We start from the raw sequence: 22,595 nt of genomic DNA on the forward strand, positions 1-22,595 counted from the left end.
TGTAGAAAATCTGTAAAAAATTAAAATTCCACATAAGCTGAAAGTTGTCAATTAAATCAGTTATTGGTTTCTCCACTTCCTGTACAAATTTTCCATCAGGAAAAAGAAATCCTAGAAATTAAACAAACAAATAAAGCACAAATAAATTTTAGAGGAGAGTCGTAAAACTGATATGGAGCTGCTTAAGGCATATGTCTTCTTTATAGATCTAAGAGCTTATAAAACCAAATACAGCCCTATATTTCTTGGCAATGCCTACATTTTGTAATGTATTTAATTGACTCTTAAAATGCATATACCATTCACAAAAGGAAAAGAAAACCTGTTGACCTAAAATCCTGTGTTTAACCCCCAAGTGCAGGTAAATCAGGAAAAGTACATGCTTTTATATTAATCCCTGATTGTGCACCTTCCTCTTACAGTTTCTGCATTGTGAAGATGCATTTGGAGGACACAGATTTCTGCTCTCTGGTAGTGAACCTGAGCTGGGAATGCAGCCATTGACCCTCTACCAGGTGAGAGGAGCTGAAGTAATCGTAGTTTAATGATTTACACAGAGATAAACAGAATACAGTCTTTGTATCACACCTAAAATATGAGATGGTAATATTTTCTCATAATAATTCATTGCAACATTCATCTTTACTTAAGAGATCTTTTCCATATAATCCCAGCCTCTTTGCTGCCTTTTAATTACTCCTCCTCTCTATTCTTTTGCTGATTTTGCTGTCACTTGTCTGCTTCTCTAGTCTGCTCCTGGATTATCTCCAGAAGTTCCCAAAAGTCAGTCCACTGTGCTTTGCTCTTACCCATCTTCTCTGATAGTATTAGGCAAAATGATCAGTGCTAAATTAGTTGCTGATAACACTGAAGAGCAATCACTGAACTTTTGAAGCTGATGTTCCAGTCAGGAAGGTCAAGGTAATTCACAGATCTCTCTTAGAATTTCAGGCTGTCTGCAGAGTACTAAAATTGCTGTATCAGCTCTGTTCTATCCACCTGTAGACAATTATCACTTTTGCTACAAAGGCTATAAATACCAGTCAAGAAACCCCAAGCAAATGAGGTGTTTTGAAGAACTGGAACACCACATGATATATTAGAGATGTTGGAACTAGATGATCTTGAAGGTCCCTTCCATCCCAAACCGTTCTATGATGCTGTGAGTTTAATCTTAAATGTGAATAAATGTGCTGTGAATTTATTCTTCTCATACAGGCTAAGTATTTAATTAACTTGACAAAATAACCCTTTTGTGGTCAGCACCTTTTACTGTAGGGGCAGTTGTTGCTGATTCACTCCACCCTTCCTGAAATCTGTATTTGGACAGATGGCAAAGCTGGTCTCTCTGTTATGCTGGAAAAGAATAGGTATGGAGTATTTTATAAAGAAGTCACAATACAGAGCTCATATGATGAGACATTAGGACAGCTGGTGTATCTCCTTATCACCTGGTGTTTAGTGTAACAAAGTCCACACTCTCATGTATATCAGATATTTCACCTATTTTGTTATTTAGAGTTGTTGCATGGACCTCAAATGTCCAATTTGTAGCAGTATTACAGACCTGGCTTTGGTATTCATCTTAATTTTCCCCAACAATGTTTTACAGCTGCTTTCAGAGGCCAGGTCAAGACTGTCAATTTGATAACTAGCACTGTGCCCCCTCTTAAAGCTAATGGGGAATACTGGAACTCCCCAGACATAAAATCAAGCAAAAAGCACAATCAGTGACTGGCACCCCATTGCTAATTATGCTTCAAATAGTTATGTTCTAGGCTCGGTAGGGAAAGCTATTAAGCTTGCTTTCAGTGTTCTTTGTAAAGACAGACTGACCTTTATTTAAATGTAACTGATCACTTGCCAAAGTAGGGAGTGAGAGGTTTAATCCATTTATGGCTCCCATGAGTCCTGCAGACAGGCTCGTCTGCGAATTTCACATGGCATCATACACATTAGCATTGAGTGAACAAAAACAGAATAAAATGAAGTCATTGAATATTACAAATTACTTCCATCATGAGCTTTAGCTATAGCATGTTTCTGTAAAAAAAAAAGTAGAAAAATTCAGCATTAATAAGCTCTTGTATCATCTTTTATTTTGAGTAAAAATACTCAAATAGCCATATTAATTTGGAGAACCTTTGACTCTGCAATAAGAGAAGTAAATTAGAGCTAGTTAAATATGATGCTGAACATGACGTTTTAACGGGTATAAGGCTTTGGATAATGCCTGATAACATGACTTCTGATACCACATTCCATCTTTAAGCAGGAAAGATAAAACCATAATTTGCTCTTACATAATCTTCAAGACTACCCTAAAATGGAATCTGATTTAGAGAACTGCTCAAGTAAATGCATGAAGAGGCGTCACCACATGTGCTCCACAAAGTCAAGAGAAAAATATTTGGATACTCTCCTATTTTAGGATAGGTTCCTTTTGTTGTTTGCTACACAATCTGTGTACTAGGAGCTGGTATTTTCCTTCAATTGTACAGTTTGTGATTCCTCTGTCCATTTATACGATTTACATTCAGGAGGACATGCCTAAATGAAAAAGTTGCAGACTTTTTGCACTAGTGGCACTCCTGACCTGATCCAGTTTTCCCCAAGAAAAAAATTAGGCCCAAACTCAAGCACAGGTTAGGCTTGGCAGTCAAAAAATCAGCTGTGTTTAGCTAGAATGGGATTTACCTAACCTAATTTACCTCCATAAATACTGACTGTAATCATAACTTGGGTAACAACCTCCAGCACTGTAACTCGCTGATGTTCAGATAAATCTAGCCCACAGAGACTAGGGCAGATATCTCCATGGAAGCATTTTGAGAGAATTTCTTTCACTTCTCTGTCATTTCAGAGTTTTCATTTTTTGCATGCCTAATCAATTTGCACCAATTACCTCTATTTCTCTTGCTGTTGCTACATCTACTCCATGTAATATTAATGAGACGAAGGCAATTTTTTCCTTGTAAATAAATTCTGTAATTGCTTCAACTGATTTTCCCTTTTTAATAGAGATTTAGCCACAAATCTGTGATCATTTAGAGCAACTTGTTCATTATTCACGGTCATTCAGTAAATAATAAATATGAACTCAAACAGCTAATGGGCTACTGGAGATCTTTTCCTGCTGACATTTGCTGTTATGATTCACCGGTCGTGCCCTACAGTCAGGCTCTACAATCATGAGCTAACATGAAGTACACAGAAAGATGGAAATTGTTTAAAAAAAGAGGTTCAGGGTCAAAGGAAAATGTTAAATGGATAGGAGAAAGGTATTGGACAAAATGGGAATCAAACTTTTTTTCTTATTCTCTTTTTCTGCTACTTTGCATTTAGGAAATACTCCTACCATGTGTTGGAGGACTGAGAACAGGCATTCTGACTTTTGTAGCTAAAGAAAATGAAGAAGGAAATTACTGTTAATGCTAAGGATCTCACAGGCTTTTCATCCTGAGATGGGCTACCTTTAATTTTAGAACCTGATAATAATAGCAATACTACCAATAAACCAAATAAATTAGGCCTAGCTTAAATAGAGCACTTTTATGAGTAGCCCAAAAATGCTATAAAAAGTTTAATTTCCCTCCTTCAGAAAGAAGTTGTGCTGGATCGAACTGAAACCACCACACAAGTCTTGCAATTACACATGCTCTGCAAAATCAATGCAGAGCACACATCAGAAAAAAAGCACTTGTAGGAAGTCGTGAAAATGAAAGTAAAATTTTCTCTTCCTTAAAATTATCAAATCATTTACCTCATTTTAAAATACTACTTATGTGTAGGCATTTATACGGTTCTTTTTAGTACCATTTTCAAACCTCAAAAAATAAATGCATCCTTTCGTCTGTTAAGTGGTTGCTCAAGCAAGGAGCCTTCAGGAATTGGCATGGGCAACCCAGCCTTACTGTTGGCTCTGCTCCTGACTGCAAACGGCGAGACCAAAGCAGAGGGAGGAGAAGGGATCTAAGCAGCCCTAGAGTCTGTGAGAGGGCAGCAAAGTGACATTCTGGTCACCAAAGTCAAACCAGTTCTGCATTTGCTTGGCTTAATTGCTTACCTGAATCAAGGGCTGCTGCCTGCTTTTGTAAAACAAGTGAGGGGTATGTTCAATTTTGCAAAAAAATCATGTGAAGTTTTGATCTTACTGTGGTAAAATGAGGCTTGGATATACAAATCTTCTTCCATCAGAGAAATTAAGGGGAATGACTGAGAAAGAGGTTTTTGGTTCTTCTTGTTGCACTTTTACCTATCTATGAAAGTAGAGAATAATAGTAGACTGTGGGTCTCATCTTTTTTGTCCTTATTGTTTTGAAGCTTCTATGTTTCTGTACATGTTTGATACTTGAGTAAAATCTTTCTGATGCTCACAGGTTGTGAAGTTCCAGCCTTCTGTGTGGAAGGTCACATTTCAGGGGTAATAGATTTTATTAATCCCATTTTAATGCAGAGGCACACCAAACACTAATAACAACAGATCTGCCCCTCAGGGAGGCTGACTGCTGCATCAGGATGTATGGTGCCCATTAACTGCCACAATTAACACCAATAAAGCATCAAACTGACTTCCAGAGGGAGCAGACTTCACGTGTGGCAAAGCTGGGCTATGGGATGTTTCTCCCTTCTCAGGTGTTACTTCCCCTCTCCTACTGAAGTTCTCTGCTCCCACGTGGCTACCTGTTACCTAATTCACCTGTTTTAGTCTGCACTGGAACTAAATGAATGGTGGGCATCAGAAAGTAGCTTTTATGTTATTTTATTTTTTTTTTAAGGTTACTTTTGAAACAAAATCTTTTCCTGATGTTGATGGCACAAAAGACTGTCTGAAATGGGTAATGACTCATGGTAGGATATATGGGAGCCTTGTAAACTGGTTGGGTGAAAATTTGAAGTGGAAGCATGGTCTGATGGAATTTCTGAGGTTAAGTGTGGATCTTGATTTAAGGTTTATGCTGGCACTGTAATAGCTGCACCCCTGTAACACTATCAGTTCAGCTGGACCAATGTTGTCCCACTCAGGTTGATTTAAGCCTGAAATCACTCCACCAAATTGGAGCACTTGTCTGCAAGAGGAATTTAGTGTCCTGTGAAAAAGGGTGTGAATGTACAGAGGGCAAACTATGTTGCACCAGCTTTCTTTGTGGATATCTGTGAAGCACAGCTTGATTCACATTCAAAGCGGAGTGAAATATCATCTGCAGAGACAAACACCAGATGAATTAACATGAAATAGCTAGGATGCTGTAAATTCATATCCCAGCTTGCTGCCAATGCGGGCAAGGTCTCAAGAACTGCTCTTGTGCAAAAATAGTACACAGGAGGTCAGAATCATATCGCAGGAATTGCCCTTTCCAAAACGGTATCTGCAATAACATATGATATAATGAAGGTGCAATGAATTTTCCTAGCTGACAGTATTAAAAATAACAATGTGCACCGCTCAACTCTAGGACTGCTTTCCACAGTAATGTCAACAAAGAGGCTGAGATAATTTCCCCCCGCTGACTTATTTTTTTCCAGCTAGATCAGTGATCTCATCAGCTCCCGTCTTCTGACAAGCCAAGTGAAACCGCTAATCTGGACTCCCTTTGTCACTGGAGTTGCAATCAACCAGTTGTTGACTAAATACCCGGCCTGCCTCATGCAGCCTCTCCCAGCAGGCACGATTTCAGCCCAGAACATATAGCAGGCTCAAACTGCTGCTGAATGTGACAGGCAGGGCAAGAATATTTGCATCCAGCTGAAGCAAACATCTGGCTCCATACTTTGTTCTCACTAAAACAATAAAATACTACACCGAAACGAGATCCTTCAGCGTGCAGACAGAATCAGCAGCAAGCATAAATAACTTCTACAACACTTTCCGCTGAGTGGATAACAATTCACTGGCAAGGGTTGAGCTGACCACCTATACCATTATTAGTGTGCTGTTGTAATAAACCCCAAGCAACGTCCAACTTTGTGGTCCACAAATGGTGCAATACTCCAATTTTGCTGCATGAATGTCAGACCTGAAGGAGGGTGTGTATTGCTGAACATCCCACAGTGCAGACTTGTCTGTCCCAAACATTTGTGCTGAGCTAAGAAAATGCACTGTGAATCCTACTTGCTTTTCCTACACTTGCCTGTTTGTGGGAGCCCAGTTCACAGTGTAGAGTAAAATCCTAGAGGATACTAACATCCTGTAAGGTACTCATCTAAACAGCTGTGTTAGGGAGCAGTGTTCATTTCAGGGAAATTGTGACTAGGGGACTGTGGGCTGTAGACAGTTTAGTAGAGTTAAATACATCCTCTTTGGCAAAGTGATTGAAGTCCCAGCCACACAAGCACAGCCTGACCTCATTTCATACCTCCAAACACAGGTTTAAAGGCTAAGTGAGCCTGAATGCTATGTGCAGGCATGGTACATGGATTCAAGACACATGAAGAGCAACATGGGATGGGATGTAGCGGTGTAAGCATAGGCTGTACACATTACAGTGTTTTATTTACCTCCTGTCACACAGACTCTGTGTGTCAGTATTGTAACTGTATTACAGGTATGACAGCATACCTCAAAAACATGGTAACAGTCCTGTTGGGTACATTCAGTATTTGCAATGATTGTTTTAAAAGCTACTAAATTTTACACATATTATGGCTGCAGGTACTAACATCTGACTTGGGATCTTCCCAAGAGAGAAACACACTAAAATTAGGTAGGTGAGCCTGTTAGGTATCTAGGCATGAAACCATTTGATCAATCTCTGGTTTTGCTTTACATTAGATTATTAGCCATTCACCCTTGAGTGTCAGGCTGATCTCTCCAAGTGTGTTTACAAAAGCACTGGCCATCCCAGTCAGAAAGCTCCATTCACGCCCAAGTACTCCTCAACTTTCCACCAGCATGAAAAACACAGTATCTTGGTGCATGCACATCAGACAAAAATCTGCCTCAGTCTCTGGAGAGAGAGCTGTGTTTTGTGCTGTATCTACTTGGCAACAAAATAAGAGAAACCAAAATGTTTAATAATACACTCTCAGAATGTGCTGTGTTTCACAGCTGTGGGCGGCTGTGCCCACAGAAACGCACCGTGAAGGGAAAGTGTCCCTGTGCAGCACACGCTGGCTTTGATGGGTGCGTGAAGATGCCTTCAGCTGGTGCTCAGTGCTTCACACTGGGAGAACACAATGGTATTTTCAGTCGTAGATCTTACTGAAAGACTCTCTGGGCCATTAAGCCTCCACTCAAATTGCTTAATGCACAGTCAGGAAAGTGGGGTGTGTCTGGAAATCCAGCACAAGGTTGAGACCTCATTTAGGTCTTGTGCAGCACTCCCAGTCACAAAAGGGAGTAGGTTCCTCGTAAGACTCATATGGATCTGCTGCACCAGAGTAATCCAGATCCCAGTCTTCAGGCAATGAATATCTGCCATAATATACTACATTTTTAAACTGAGCTTTTGGAAATGGAGCACCCAATCAACTCTCTGCTCTCCTGCAAAACAAGCTGTTTTGGTCAGGTGCAGCCCTTTCTGACCTATGCTAAAAAGTACACATTTGCACAAAGCAGGCATGGACAAAATAAAATCACCCCCTCGGTCTCACCCAAAGTTGTGGGGACACAGCAATGGAATACAAGGTGCACGCCAACTATAAACTCCCCAGTTCCATTTTTTATCGTGGCAAACAAATAATGAGCCAATGTTTTAGAAAATGGTACAAGTCATGAGCTAATTTTAAAACCATGACCATGTATTACATATATATATATATATATATACATATTTATATATAAACCATGATGACATGTAATCATTGAAATGATTGAAATGAATATCCTTCTATATAAATCTCTAGTTTTGTGATATATATCTTGTGTATGTTTTTATACATACACAGACACAAGACACATATAAACATTCTGTAATTTTTCTATCTATATAAGGGGAAAAGAAACAAAGAGAATAAGAAGTATTTTAATAATTCCAATTAAATAGAATTAAACAATGGCATTCATAGTCCTAGACTTCACCACAATCCCTAATCAATAATGCTGGTAACATGGTTCACCACTTTTTATTTTTAGAGTATGTGTATTTACTAATAAAAAAACTTACTATTTCATATTGCATTTTCAAATTATTTTTTTAAAGTATACCAAAATTCTGTTTAAATTAACAGCTTCTGATTGTAATGATTATACATGCAATTCAGCACTTACATTATTAATCCTGAATAGACTCATTGATTTCAATAAAATAAAATTATTGATTTCGGTTTTGGGAGAATGATTGATGTTTTTCTTGTATCATCTTTTTTACTTTTGAAACAATGTAATATTTGAGATTTTGTCACAGTGATAGCAAGAATGTCACATAAACACATTTTAAAACAGACACATTTGAGAGAAAACCTGAGTGGCTGTTGTGTTTTGGTAAAAAAACTGAGTTATGGTTCAAAATCTAGTTTTATATATAAGAAGAACATTTAATTCCACTTAAAAATCAGTAAAGGGCTGTTTTGGCATTTAAGTAGCGGGCTGTCAGCTCTGCTTCAATGTGTCACTTGCTTTCCTCTGTTTTCACAAAAGACCTGGCAAAAGTTAAAAGTCATATTTCTTTCAGTGCAACAGAAGGAGCTGTGTGTTAGCAAAATTTGGTTTTAGCTGCTGGAATATTTATGTCTGCATGGCTTGCTCATCTCCTGACTCCCCAGACCTTTTGGAGATCTGAAGATAAAGCATTTGAGCCAAACCTGTGTCGTACGTGCAAGTCTGTGCTTCTGGAGCAAACACCTGACTCTGTCTGGCCTCCAAAGGTCTCCCTGCCCCACAGTCCTCCCAGAAATGCCTCTTCGTCCTCCTTAGCTCGGGAACACCAGAAAATCTCCCAGGAGGCAGAGTGCCCTGTATAAGCTGTTATTTGAAGAGAGAGGGAGAAAGCCCCATGGAGGATGACAAGAAGAGGAAGGCACTGCTCTGCTCACCACTGCTGCTGGCATGGGGTGCAGACCCCAGGGTGTGTGGGGAGCCAGGACCACCCTGTGCACCAGGGGAGCTGAACAGGATGGGAGAATGCCATGCCAGGACAGTAAAGGGATGACAGGTGTGCCTGGCAAGATGAATTTCCCCATGGTGCACATAGCTCAAGCCTCACTAGCCGAGGAGGTGGTCACACGTGGAGCTGGTCTGTTAAGAAACCTGGGCTCATCTCACATATGACATGCTATGACTCATATCAGCACACAAAACTGAAAACTGATTTTCATCACTAAGTGATTTTTGGACAAATTTTATGCATGCTGTGTAAAAGAAGCACTTGAAAGTCAAGAGCCTCATGCAATCACCTGTGCTAGGTTAATGTTTACCATGTTACAGCACAGCCAAGTGACATACAGCAAACCTCCGGAAGATGGAGTAAGACATAATGGGTACATTTGGGGCAAACGTGTTTTAAACGTGCTTTAAATTTCTAAGGCCACAAGCTAAAATATCATTTGCTTCTAGGAGTGCTGTCCCAGTGGAACATGGGCCAGTGGAATATGGATTTGTTTACCACACTTCAAGTTCCTCCTTTTCTGGCGAGAAAGCTACAACTGCAACATCTCAGGCATACACTTAAATTCTCCTGTTATAGTGATGTTTGTCACTACTCTTACTCATAATATACAGATCAACCATATGTGAAACACAATGTTCAGAAAGTTGCAAATACTCAGTTAAAGCACATCCAATCTACTATTTTTACTGATTAAAAAGAAAAAAAATTATGAATCTGGAACTCAACTTGGGCTTTTCACAAAGTATCCAGACTTATTCCAGTTTATTTACTCCACCTCTGGATTCTCCACCAAAGGTTTGATGAGCTGAAAATTATTGGTCCCCTTTCTGCACACAAGCCTCTAGGCTTTTGCCTATTTGGGGGAATGTAATTTATTTGAAGCTTACAACATGAACCATCTCTCTTACAGTCAAATGAAATGAAATGAAGTCACATCAGTTCCTGCTGGTGCTTCCCAGGTCTTCATTGATCACCCAGGCCCAGTGCATAAAGTGTACCCCAAACATATATACATACATATATATGTATACACACACACACACACACACACACACATATCCTACATGTATAGAGAGAAAGGGTTCCTTTCTTTAACCTCTGAACTTCCAGTATATTCTCATATATGTGAAAGTTTCTCTTGAGGGACTTCACTTATTGAAGAAAATCAGGATGTCAGTGCCAAATTCTTGGTACCTGTGACTGGGACACCTCTGACAACCTCCACTGAGCCCTTGCATGCACCGAGTTTCCCGCAGTCAAAAGAATGAAGGCAGTAAAAGTGTAACAACTTTATGTTACTCTTTGCATAAATGAATGCTCATTGAGCATGCTGCATCACCTGCACCATACTTTTCACAAGTGTGTATTGGGGCACCAGAAATGAAGAGGAAATGGCTGTACAGCACTTGGTTTCAACATTAAGATGTTCTCTGGACTGACTTCCTCTCTTCCAAAAAACATTGTAAATTATCTGAGTCATCAGCAGACTTCTGAAGCCAAGAACTGTGTACGTGTGCAGGGATTTCACTGGGCTTTGTGGTGGTGAAGGGGGAACTCAGACACCATGTTGGCTGTGTGCAATGTGTGCCAGCTGCAAGCTCCACCTGCTGCTTTTGCACTGCTCAGGAAAGGGCTGGTGCCTAAACAAAACAGTCTGCCACCATTTGTTTTCAACTCTATTTCCTTCCCATACAACAGTGGCTTCTGTGTTTGGGTTTCTTGAGGGGCTTGAGAATCATCCTTCAGAAGGAGAGATGGATGAGGAAGACCAGCAGGTGGAGGAGGTGATTAATCAGCTCCACTTTGGGTGGAAAGTGCTGACTTTGGTGAGGACTAATTGCTACACTGAGTGAGGAGGGCTAGCCTGGGAACCTACTTCTGCTCCTACTCCCTCTTCCACATGAGGAACAGAAATGCCAGGTGATGCTTGAAGGACTATAGAAGATGCATGGCTGCTTAGAGAGGTCACAAAAGACTGAGGAACTGAGGACAGAAAAGAGAGAAGAAAAAAGCATGATGAGGAAAATGACACGCCTGGGATTCTGTCTGTTCAGGGTAGATAAAACCAGATAATTTGATTCATTTCTTAGAAGAGGGATGAAAGGAACAAACCACAAAATGCTTTAGGACTGTAACTGAGCTGTGCAGGGTTGAACTGGGAAAGCTGAGCAGATGGAGTGACAAAAAACCAAGTGTACTTCCAGGGCACTCTTGGAGTGCTTTGGCAGTATGAAAAAGGAAAGGATGAATGATGGAAATCACTGGGAAATCAGAAGCAGCTGAGATACAACTGCAGGGTATAGAGGGGACCTATCTGAGAGCCAAGGAAGTTGTTGAAGGATATAGGGAAAATGATGGGAGCAATGGGCCCAGCTGGGGCTGAGAAGAGAGGAGGATGAGAGAGGAGAAATTTAAAGAAAACCCAACCAAAATGGCAGAGGGAATGGCACACTGACAGGAATGTGAAAAATAGCAGAAAAGATGAAGGAAACTTAGGGAGACCAAAAGATGCAGGGAGTTGTGCAGGCATTAGGAAGAAGATGCCATGGCCTGGAACAGGAAGATGGGTGAGACCTGCTGGAGGAGGCTGCCAGATATTGCAAAAGAGATGGATGAGATGGGAGAAAGGGACACGGGGGCAGCCAGCTGAGCCAGCTGAAGGAGGACATGCTTCCTCCCAGCATGAAAAGACAGCAGAGTCTTTGGAGAGGTAGAGTGAGAAAGTTTAGCTGGGGAATAAAAAGCCAGACTCAGTAAGCTCCACATTTTTATTAACTGACAGCAGGAAAACTGGTGGAAAAATACTATACAAGGTCAAACATCTAGGGATGTGTGTTACCTCTGTGTGTGAAGGGAAGGGCACTGAGGAGACCTGTGGAGGGGCTGCTTCTGTCTCTTTGAAACTCTCTATATGTAACCAGTGTTGACTCTTCAGCTTTACTGAACATAGCAAACACTTGGATGCTTGATAGGGAGGATAATGAATGCTTTTTGGGTGTATAAATCTGGCATACATTGCAACTTCCCATCAGCATGTTCTTCCAGAGAACTAAGCAGCAGCCAGGCCAGGTGCCTTAGTGGCACCAAGACACAGCACCAGTGAGCCCCATGTACTGGTGTGTGCTGGCCTGAGCACCTCAGGTTTTCTGATCTGGTGGTCAGATGCCCTGCTTGGTTTAGTTGCCTCTTGCCTTCAGGGTCTCTAACCTTCAGCAGTCCTCTCACTTGCCCTCCTGTGCTTTTCACTCCTATCATCAAACACATTGACCTCCCCTCTCCTTCTGTTACTGTTTTTCTTCCAACCTTCTTTCCCAGCTGTCTCTGACCTCAGATCCCATCTATGGGGCTCCAACTTTTTGCATTTGTAAAGCCCCTGTACCAGTATCTCAGCTCACTCCTCCATCAGCACAGTTCTTCCCCAGGCAAGTCACGTGGAAGGTGTGTGTCCAACAAATCTGTGTTTCTAAGAAGTGACTGGAATTCCTCTGCATCTGTAAGGTGCCAGTATGAGCCCTGGTTCCTCCAGGTACTTTCCAGAGTGCTCCACACCTCACCTGCTCCTGTGCTTCCTCCCGCCAGACACAGCCCTGCAAGGGTGTCCTTCTCCCCCTGACTTTCCTCCACTTGGGACTGAACCTCAGGAAGACCCTGCCTGGGTTTTGCCTGACATTTCCACCTGCTCCTTCCCATTCATCCCTCCCTGGATCTCTCTGCTGACTTTTCTCTCTTCCCAGAAGGAGCATGCTGCAGGGCACTATGCGATGGAGGTTGTAAGAAGGGGTTTTCCTTTGTCCCTGGTTTTGATGAGTTTCACACACGGCTGGCTATCATTTCCTTTTACAGTGTGCTGCAAGCTCAAGCCACTCTCATAACTTCTACCTGGTTTTCCCCTGCCAGCACTGGAGGCTAAATATAAGCTCTCGGAGCTGGCCCTGTGTCCCTGCCCATATCTGGCAGCGCCTGGCGTTCCACCGCGGTTTCACACAGCCGATGCTTTTCACAAATTTGGCAGCTGAAGAGAGCCACTTCTCCCCGAGTTAAGCTGTATTCATTTCTGAAGGAACAGCAAACACATTGCTAGTTTGCAGTGCAAAGGGCTATGTTGCAATTTTCTTTTGAGTGCCTAGGTTCCACTCTGCCTCTGAGAAGAAAAAAAAGTCACGCCAAAAACTTGTTCAGACATCTCTGGTTGTTGTCTAATGATTTGTTTGGTAACACTGTGATTTTTTTGAAGAAAACGGTATTTTTAAAGGTTTGACAGTTTTTAAACAGCATTTAATGTGTAAGGGAAACTTGTGATGGATATATTAGCATCTGTGCCAGACCAAACATCTGTAGTTTTTAATGAAGAAAGCAACAGGAAATCAGAATTTTAATTCTGTTTTTCAGCTGACACTATAAATCAGCTACTTTAAATCCAACTTAGTTGTAGAATTCTTTTTTTTTTTTTTGTTTCTATGGTCAAAAATGAACAGCCCTAATTCAGAAAAGTATTCCACAAGAACTAGGCATGTCAGCAAACTTGTCCTTAAATTACTTGTTTGCACACTGGTAGATGTGGATGGCAGTTTTATAAAACCACAGAGACATATGCTAATTCATACTACGTCCAGACAAATGGTGGGAACCTGCTAATTCTCCCAGGTTTTAGGCTTCACTTTCAGGTTAGAAGTACCTATGTTAACCTGTAGCTGGAGAAGAACAGTTCCCAGTTTGACCTGACAAGATATCCCAGAGGAAATAGTGGCTGCAGCCAGCCTGCCCTCACCCCACAGCCCCTCAGTGGGGCTCAGGCCAGCCCTAGCCTCCTGCCTGCCTCTCACAGCTGGACCTCCAGGCACCAAAGGGAACCTTCACTCTTTTAGCATCTGCTGGGGAAGGGGGTCTCTGGCAACATTTCTCCTGGCTTCAGTTTTTGCCATTGAGTTAGAAATCAGGAATGGCAAAAAAGTAATCTGCCCCACCATAAAAATTGTCACAGTAGTGACATACTCATACTATGTAGAGTGATCTTTTGTAAGCTGGGTTACACTAATCTGCCTTAATTAAAAAGTAAAATAAATCAGAATAAACTACCAAGATTAAAACCAAAGTATGAAGTGTTTAAACTGGCATGTCATATTTAGCAGGTGGAGTAAAATCAAGATATTCCTGCCTACACTTACACAGCCTGAGCTTAAGACTGTGATTTGGTAAATCATGATAATTTAGTAACTTTTAAAATTCCCTGTTGATGCAAAAGCTCAGGATTCAACATCTACAGAGGCTAGTACCCTTCACTGTAGCTTGTTTGTTCTTGGAAATGGCTGATGAATAAGGGATGTCACAGAAAACAGGATGAATGAAAGAAGTATTACAAAGCACTTTGATCAGACTATTTTCCAGACATACTGCCTATATGTTTAGAATGGGCTTGTGACTGGACAACCTATTCAGAAAGCAATTCTTGAAATACAAAAAGGTTGGTAATTGCAAAACATTGCTGACCAGCTAATACATCTTGGAGACAGTGATGGTCTCCAGATACACTTATTGAGGAGAAATAGTGTGAGATAAACAAGCTATAATTCAGTAAGGACAAGGGCAAACTTCTACATGTTGTTTGGAATAAATGACTGTGAAAACAGGGTAGAAAATGACATGAAGGATCTGTGAATTACCATGTACCACCAACCAAATGCCAGCCATTTCATACTGCTGAGAAAAGAATGAATGACATATGGCGATGTATGAACAGCAGTGCTGTATGAAAGATGTGAAAAATCATCCTCCTACTCTACGTGCTGCTGAAAGCCTCAGTCTGAATCCTGTGCCTGGATTTAGGCACCACACTCCACAGAAGATGTGGAATGGCCAAAAGTAAGAAGATTGCTGGAAGTCTGGTAAACATAGTCTGAGGAAATCTGGGATGAAAAGGAAGACTGGGAAAATGAGAGTGGTACCAAATATGCAAAGAAAAAGAAAATAAATTATTTTCCAGATGCAGTGGATAAATGAGGAGGACAGCTAAGTAACAAAAGGGGAATTCAGGTTAGACATGATGCAAATGCTGTAGTGGTTGTGCAGTGAAACACAGGAGGAAGTGGTCCAAGGAGAAGACAAAGTGCATGATGAAAACTATCTGTTATGAAAGATGTAATCTCATCCTGTGTCAAATGATGTCTGGAGAGTGTCCCCCGCCTCCGCAACGCTGATGAAAAGTTAAAAATCCTCAGCTGCTATAAACCAGGGAAGCTTCATTAATGATGTACACCAGTAAAGGGGCCGTGCCTGAAATGTGTCCGGTGTAATAATTTTTCCTATCTCATTTCTGCTTTTAGCCATGAGATTATGAGTAATAGATACAGGGCTACATCGTTAGCCAGAAATCCTTTAGCTTTCTAAAGGTCAGTTAATCTATGATCTAATCTGATGGTCTCTGAAATTAAGTGGAAGCAGTTCAGTGGGCTATAATGGAAAGTTCTTGGTGTCTGTAGCCTTCAGTTTCCTTGACTTAAAACATCCTTTATAACCAAACAACATCTAGGTATGAAATAAATTTCAAAACGCACGCTGCATCTTTCTGTTGTACTTCAGGAAAAAAAAAAAGGCCAACCTGCCTTTCTAGCTATCTGCCAGTTTAAAACAGTTCTCATTAAAAACTCCAAAATGCTGTCAGTGCCTTCTGTTCACCTGTTGATATTCCCATCCCCTGGGAGATTTGATGCAGCTGGGGAAGCAGGCAAGATTTACGTGAACTTGGCTGCTCTATCTTGACTTGTTCACAGTGGGAGCTGAGCTGCCCTTTTAAGAGTGGAATACTTCAACCAAGGAAGACCAAAAAAAAAAAAAAAAAAAAAGGAAAAAGAAAAAAAAAAAAGGAAAAGAAAAGAAGAGTTGAGTTGACTGTACAGCTTGGCACTTAAAGGACCACTAAAATAGACATGTGAAACTTTTCATAGTTATCTGTATGTCTTTGAAGATTTCAAGTCTCAGCATTGTCACTGCTAGTAAATTAAAGATCTGAAAGGTTGTCCCAGTGAGCAGATATTTGATCCCTAAACAAAGCTAATATTTCATATTTTTGAGTCAGTTTCCTCATGAACTTTCACTTCATATGTCTGGACATTAGATTGCTTTTCTGCTACTCTTGTAACACATCTGAAAATCTCCTCCTATCTAAAGTTACACTTAATATATGCTACTTAGTTTGAGGAATTGAATTTTATAATACATGAACAGGCATAAAAACCCACCAAAGAAACCAGAGACTCAGGTCAGAAAGATACCCTTCTTTTGGCTCTGACTTTGTTGTGCTGCATTTCCTCTAGATTACAATGTAGTTTAATTTTCATCGATGTCATCTGAAGATGACAGCCGATGTAATGTAGCTGAATTCTGTTTGTCACTGAATATATTCTGTATGTTAACTGGTAGTGTGATGCACTGAAGCATAGTCTTTAATTAAAGCGCAACAATACCACAGTGCAGCAGCCCTACAGTACCAGCACGGCACAGGAACCTGGTGCTGGATATAAAAATAGCTCAAAACGTGTCATATCACTACATGATGTGACTAAGTCAGTGGAGACACTTACACTTGAAACCTGAAGTATTACTGAGCACTGATTTTCAGCTGGGGAAGCTGTGATCAAATCAATGCATGTATTATTCTCCACAAATGAATAATGGCGTGAACAAGGACATATTAAACACCTACAGTGCACAAAGCTTTTCACACTGGTTATGAACCAAACACAAACAAAGAGGCTGTGAACTCTCCAGAGCTCTCGTTTTGTCTCCCGTGAAATCCTCCTGTCTCTCTGGAGACAACACGCAGAATTCCCACAAATTGCCTGGTGCCAGCAGGAGAGGGCCCTGACTTTGGGTTGGGAGCAAGATGACCACACTTCTGCCTTCCCCTTTCCTACCCTCAAAGAAAACAAAACAAACTGAAACCACTCCATACTCCGCAGTGAGTGAAGGTGGTACAAAACCCAGGGAGATAAAGAACTCTCTGCTGGCACAGGAGCCAGGGAGCAGCCAGTGCTGCTTCCCTCTGCCGTGGGATGTGCTGCTGCTGAGCTTGCAGGTCCATCCTGACCAGGGGTGTCAAAGTTCTCTCGTCCAGGGCTGTGAAACCCTCCCTACGCTTGCTCAGCCAACACAGGGACTTATGGAGAAATGCAACCCAGAACCAAGCACCACTCATCCCACAGGCAGGCACCTGCCAACCAGGACAGCATCGCTGTGGTCTCCAAAGGAGCCAGCACTCCCTAAATGCCCAACATGGGCCGCCCTTTGATTTGCCAGCACAGCTGAGGCTGTCAGTGCTGCATGGGGACCACTGCAAAGGTCTCTCTCTGAAACCAGAATCAAACATCCACAGAGAAGCGGCAGCTGGGCTTCCTCTCTGCAAAAGGCATGGCATTTGCACATCCTTGTTCCTTGCTACTGCACAGACTCCACGTCCCACGGCATTGTGCTACGCCATACTGGAGCCCCAGGCGTGATTTTAACATCCAGGCACCATAAAACCAGTTTAGGAAAAGAGGCAGTATGGATCTGGCACGGGGCAGCGCTGCAGGAATGAGACAACAGGAACCATGCAGTGATGCTTGTCTGCTTGCTGGGAAATGTGTCAGGGAGGCACAAACACACAAAAGAGAGAGGAGATAGTTACCTAACATGACGAAGGGGATTCCCAGGAAGGTGGAATTGTATTTCCCACCAGTGAGATTGATGATCCCGGCAGCAGTCAAGGTGGCAAGGGTCACTGTCAGCAATCCCAGCAGGCCAAGCCAGGGTTTGCTGCGGACACAGTCCTGCATGGAGCAGCAGAGAATGGCCAAGGTGACCACAAGGACCAAGCTTGTGATCAGGTAGCGTTCTGACACCCTGCTCGTCTTCTGGAAATCCTCCTTCAGCGAAGAGGAAGTGAAAGGATACATTTTGACTTTCCTGTTGGATTTCTGGAAAAGTTCAACAGTGTCACAAAAAATGGATTCCCACTTCTCTGCCACCATGTCATTCAGGGAGTTGATTGCCTGCAAGTAGTAGGTGAGCTGAATGGCTTCCGCAGACTTCACCCGGTCCTTGCTGTGCACAGTAACCCCACCGAGCTGATGCCCATTATACACTTCCCTGCCATCCTTTAAGTGAGTAATCGGATAAGTGATTGCAAAATTAGTTCGATTAGAAGAACGAGCAGCCTTTAATTCCTCCAGTACATGCACTATGTCGTCCACTATGCATGTCTTGTCATTGTTCAGGATACATATATGGGCAAATGTGTAATTGAAACCAGGTCTTTGAACTTGGATCCTGGTCACTGCAGAGTGCAACTACAAGGGAAAGAGAGATCACACACGTTATTCATCAGTTCATCTTGCACAGTAGCAGCCAGAACAACAGCAGCTCCTCACCGCCGTCCCTTTTCTATTTGATCTAAGCAACAACAACAAAAGTTCAGGTGACTGCAATATTAACAGCACACTCATTGCAAAAACAACAAACAAACAAACAAAAAAAAGGAAACATGCATCAAATCAGCAGTAATATTCCCCTATGTCCTTTGCTGGTAACTCTGGCATAATGTGACATGCATATGTGCCAGCGCAGCTGCTGTTTGGCCTCTCTAAATAAGCAAACTCAACAGGTCCAGCTAAAGCCCAGCCATGTCCAGGGACACTGTTGTGCTCAGGATTGCCCAGTTACTGTCAGAGACCAGCCTGAGGTACAGAAGGCAGAAGAGCACCGTGAGCAGGTGTGCCGCCTGTGCAGGATGCGCTGGCAGTGCAGGGGACCAGCACTCGCTGTGAGTAAAGGACAGGCCACAGCTGCACGTCCTATGTGTAGAGATCGATGGCAGAGCAGGGAAAAGAGATCTGGCAATAACTAATTTGCCCTCTTTTCTCCTCCCTCTTTCGCCCATCAAATCCTCTGTAGTCTGAGGGCAGGAAGCAATGGCAGAGACACACACACTGGTTTTCTCTTGCTCTCTCTGAGAGGTTCTGTTAATTAGTGAGGGTCCCCTAACTTTAGAGTCTGTAGGTTATTGTTAGGTCTAGCAGCTCTTAGTGCACCTTCCTTTTTGTTTCTCATCCTTCTGAAATTTGCCTTGCCTGAGCTCTGACCCCAAAAATAAGTTATTTTTGAGCATCAGAAAGGCAGAAAAAATTACCATCTCTTTTTGAAAAAATATAGAAAACTCCTGCAACACTTTATGAATTTATTTTAGTCAACACAGAAGAAACAACAAATTTAAAATACGGCAAGAGCCCTAATAGGCTAGGGTTACAATGTTTTTCAAATTTGCTAACATGTATCATTCTGCCTGATGACAAACACTGTTTAAAAAAATAGAAGATAGTGTACAGGAGAGGAGTAGAGCTTATACACTCATCTGGGGGCAATGGAAAAAATGCCTAATAATCCTGGCTAACCTCCTGCATCTGTTGAAACTAAACAATCATAAAGACTTCTGTGTGGTATTTGAGACTTATCTGCAGCACCCTCCCTCCCCTTTTATATGGTACTATCACTCTGATTGTTTTGTGATTACATTGCACAGTCTGAGATGGGTATAAATTTAGTTATGTTGTCTCCATTCCTCAGGATAATGAGACATCATATAGACAAAGATGACAACATTCCTATATTCTCATCTTGTTTCTCTAGCAGTTTGGGGGTCTATTTTTCCACCTTTGAGTAGTTTTAATTTTTTTGACAGAAATAATGGTTCAATACTGACACTAGGAAGATAAGTTTGAGAAATGAACTGAACTAACAAATCTTTTCACAGTACTCTGAGAACATGATACCTGGGCATGGTGAGAAGCAAAATTTTCCATTGTGGTAGGAGAAAAAAAAAAATTAACTGTCTGTGCAACAGATTAGGGTCTTTCACACAACTTTCTTCTAAAAAAAAACCCAAAATAAAATATTTGCAGGAACGTGACAAAGAAATTAACCTCTATGGGGACTATTTCCCATCTTTTCAGTTTGGGGTTGCAAAGTTCCGCTGTTTTTTTGGTACAAATTCTATTGTACATGACTACAGTTTGGGGAAAATGCCCTGATTTACCAGATCAAAGACAGATATCTGATTTTAATTTTTTTGCAATGAGAGCTACTGAATGGTTTTCATTGACAACAGCTATAAAACAAGACGTCACATAAAGAAGCGCAGCTGAGGGAAACCAGGAGGAATTGAAGGAATTTCCTGCCTTTATTAGATTCACAACACAACTCCTTCAGAGAGGATCTGTGGAGTGACACAATGCAGAAGAAACTAAACTGACATGCAACTTTTATCCAACAGTGTATATTGCTATTTACCCACCCTGCCTCACAGCAGCATTTGCTTCCTTCCACATCTGAAGCATTTTCTTTTAATATTTAGGTTATAAAATAACCTCATCTATCACAGCTATTACTTCATCTTTAGTGAAAGGCTAGAAGCTAAATGTCATACCTAAAAGACTCCTTTCCTCTTGGAAATGATCATTTCAGGCTTGCTCTGCAGCAGTGGCCTGGTGCTTCCAAGACCGTGCTGGGCTGGACCAGGCGTTGCATGGGGAGGACCTGCCCATCCCACCTCTCAGCAATGAGGCTTTGAAGAGAGGGAAGAGAGGGAAGCAGGCAGACAGCTCTGTGTCCTGGCACATCCTGGTAGCTGAGCAGCTCCTGGAGCTGGCTGCAAGCTTGTGCAGTTTAGAGAAGCCATGAGAGATATCCTGAGCTTTGCCAGTGGCCACAATGTTTGGTCTTAAATTGGCAGCAAACAGCCAAAGAAGAGGAAAACTTGCCATTCCCTCCATCCCAACAAAGCATGCTGAGAACTGCACCAGCATGCCCAAGGATTCAGCACTGGGAATCCTGACCCAGACCTTCCTTCTCAAGACAAACACACTTTATCTGCACTATTTTCAGACCCAATGCTAGGAAAGCCCTCTGCTGCTTCAGTGCAGGGCAGGGCTGTGCTGCAGCATGGCTGCAGGCTCTCTCCTTTCTCCCTCTGCTTGCCTGTGGCAGCCCCTGAACCACAGGATGCTGCCTCTTCCCTGATGAGAGCTGCAGTCCCATGGCACTCTCCTTTCTGCTTCCATGCTTGGAATTCAGCTGCAGCCACACAGATTTTTCCACCCATTGAGAGCCACACTCATAACCCTGGGTGACTGGTTTCCACAGACAACAGAAGCTCCAAGAGCTTACAGGGGCACATCCTGTGAGTTCAAAGGATTGCAGTCTGCAGTTTGGCTTGCCTATGGTACACCAAGTCCCCCAGGAAACTTCAGTCTGATGGTAAAGGCTGTTGTGTGATGGATCAACATTAGCAATATGCTAATGCATAATGCATACTGCACTCCTCAGCGCAGAGGATTGCAATAGCAAGTAACCATACTCGGAATAAACCTGGCACCTAGTTCTGGGACAAAGGACTGACTACCAGATCCTCATTTATCCAGCTGTTCTTATCCTTACTGATCCTACTAGGAGAAACAGAAATTTAAAGGGATAACAAAATCTGAATGAATGTTTTTTCTTGAAGGGAGACATGAACTGCTTGCTCATCACTCCAGCTTTTTCAGCTAGCTAACAGTGCAAGGAACCAAAAATTAGTTTACTGCTGAGATGCCAGAGCACTGCAGCATGAGAACTGCACAGCACCACCCAAGCTCCCTCACCACGGTGGCACATGATCCCTGAAAGTGTTCAGACATGAAATAATAACATCCACCTCTTCCTTTCCCCATTGTTTGAACAGTGACCGCTCCTTGGACTTTCCCTCTCCCTTCCGAAAATGGTATTTATGATGTGTCCTGCGTGCACATGAAGTCTGGGTCAGGATTCCCACCACAGAGAATTCTAGAACATTGTTTTCCTTTAGTCTTTAGTCATTCACATTTGGTAAAATCTTGGTCTTGGTCTTTGCTTACTTTTATTTCAGACAGAGAGGAATGATGGCTTCAACCAGGAGACAAATACCTTTCAGCAAATATCTCCAGGTGAGGGCTGTACTGGTCTCACACCTCTACACCAAGCCATGTTTAAGCCTGTGGCACAGCTGACAGATGAAATTACACTGCTCTGCTAGCTGGTTCTGTCCATGGGCCCAGGAGGGGATGCCAGGAAGCAAAAATCCTTCCACTTGTCCTGGGCTAAGCCATTTGCACCAGGGACTCAGAAAAACATGGCTGGAAGTTCTTCAAGTTGTTTTATTTTTGCTGGTCCTCCTACCTCCTACCTGGAACACAGGTACCAGGAACCAGAGCCCCCAGCAGGGTCAGTTTGGGTGCCCTGGGATGGCCAAGCCCTACACTGGGCTCTATGAGACAGCTCTCCACTGTACAGAGCATGGCACAACTTACAGCAGTGCCATCAAAGCTGAGCCCGAAGGCAAGAGAGTTGTACTTGAAGATGTATGGTCAGGACAGAAAGGAAAGCTTGTTCTTATTCTTAAGTCCCTGCAAAAGATGCAGGAAACCACAAGGAGGGGTGAGAAAAACCTGCACCCCTTCGCTTTGTGGAGAAATCCTTTAATTCAAAGGTGAGAAGGTATTACTA

General features: G+C 42.2%; 1 protein-coding gene across 1 annotated transcript in view; it reads right to left on the minus strand.

Moving 5' to 3' along the window:
• The window catches only part of PTCHD1 (patched domain containing 1), a 40,167-nt gene that overhangs the window by 8,648 nt on the left and 8,924 nt on the right, over positions 1-22,595 (minus strand). The window contains exon 2 of the mRNA XM_058863133.1: positions 17,710-18,370. Within this exon, the coding sequence (XP_058719116.1) occupies positions 17,710-18,370 (661 nt within the window). The remainder of the gene's footprint in view (positions 1-17,709; positions 18,371-22,595) is intronic.

This window comes from Poecile atricapillus, chromosome 1 (genome assembly GCF_030490865.1).
Source record: "Poecile atricapillus isolate bPoeAtr1 chromosome 1, bPoeAtr1.hap1, whole genome shotgun sequence".
Taxonomy (NCBI): domain Eukaryota; kingdom Metazoa; phylum Chordata; class Aves; order Passeriformes; family Paridae; genus Poecile; species Poecile atricapillus.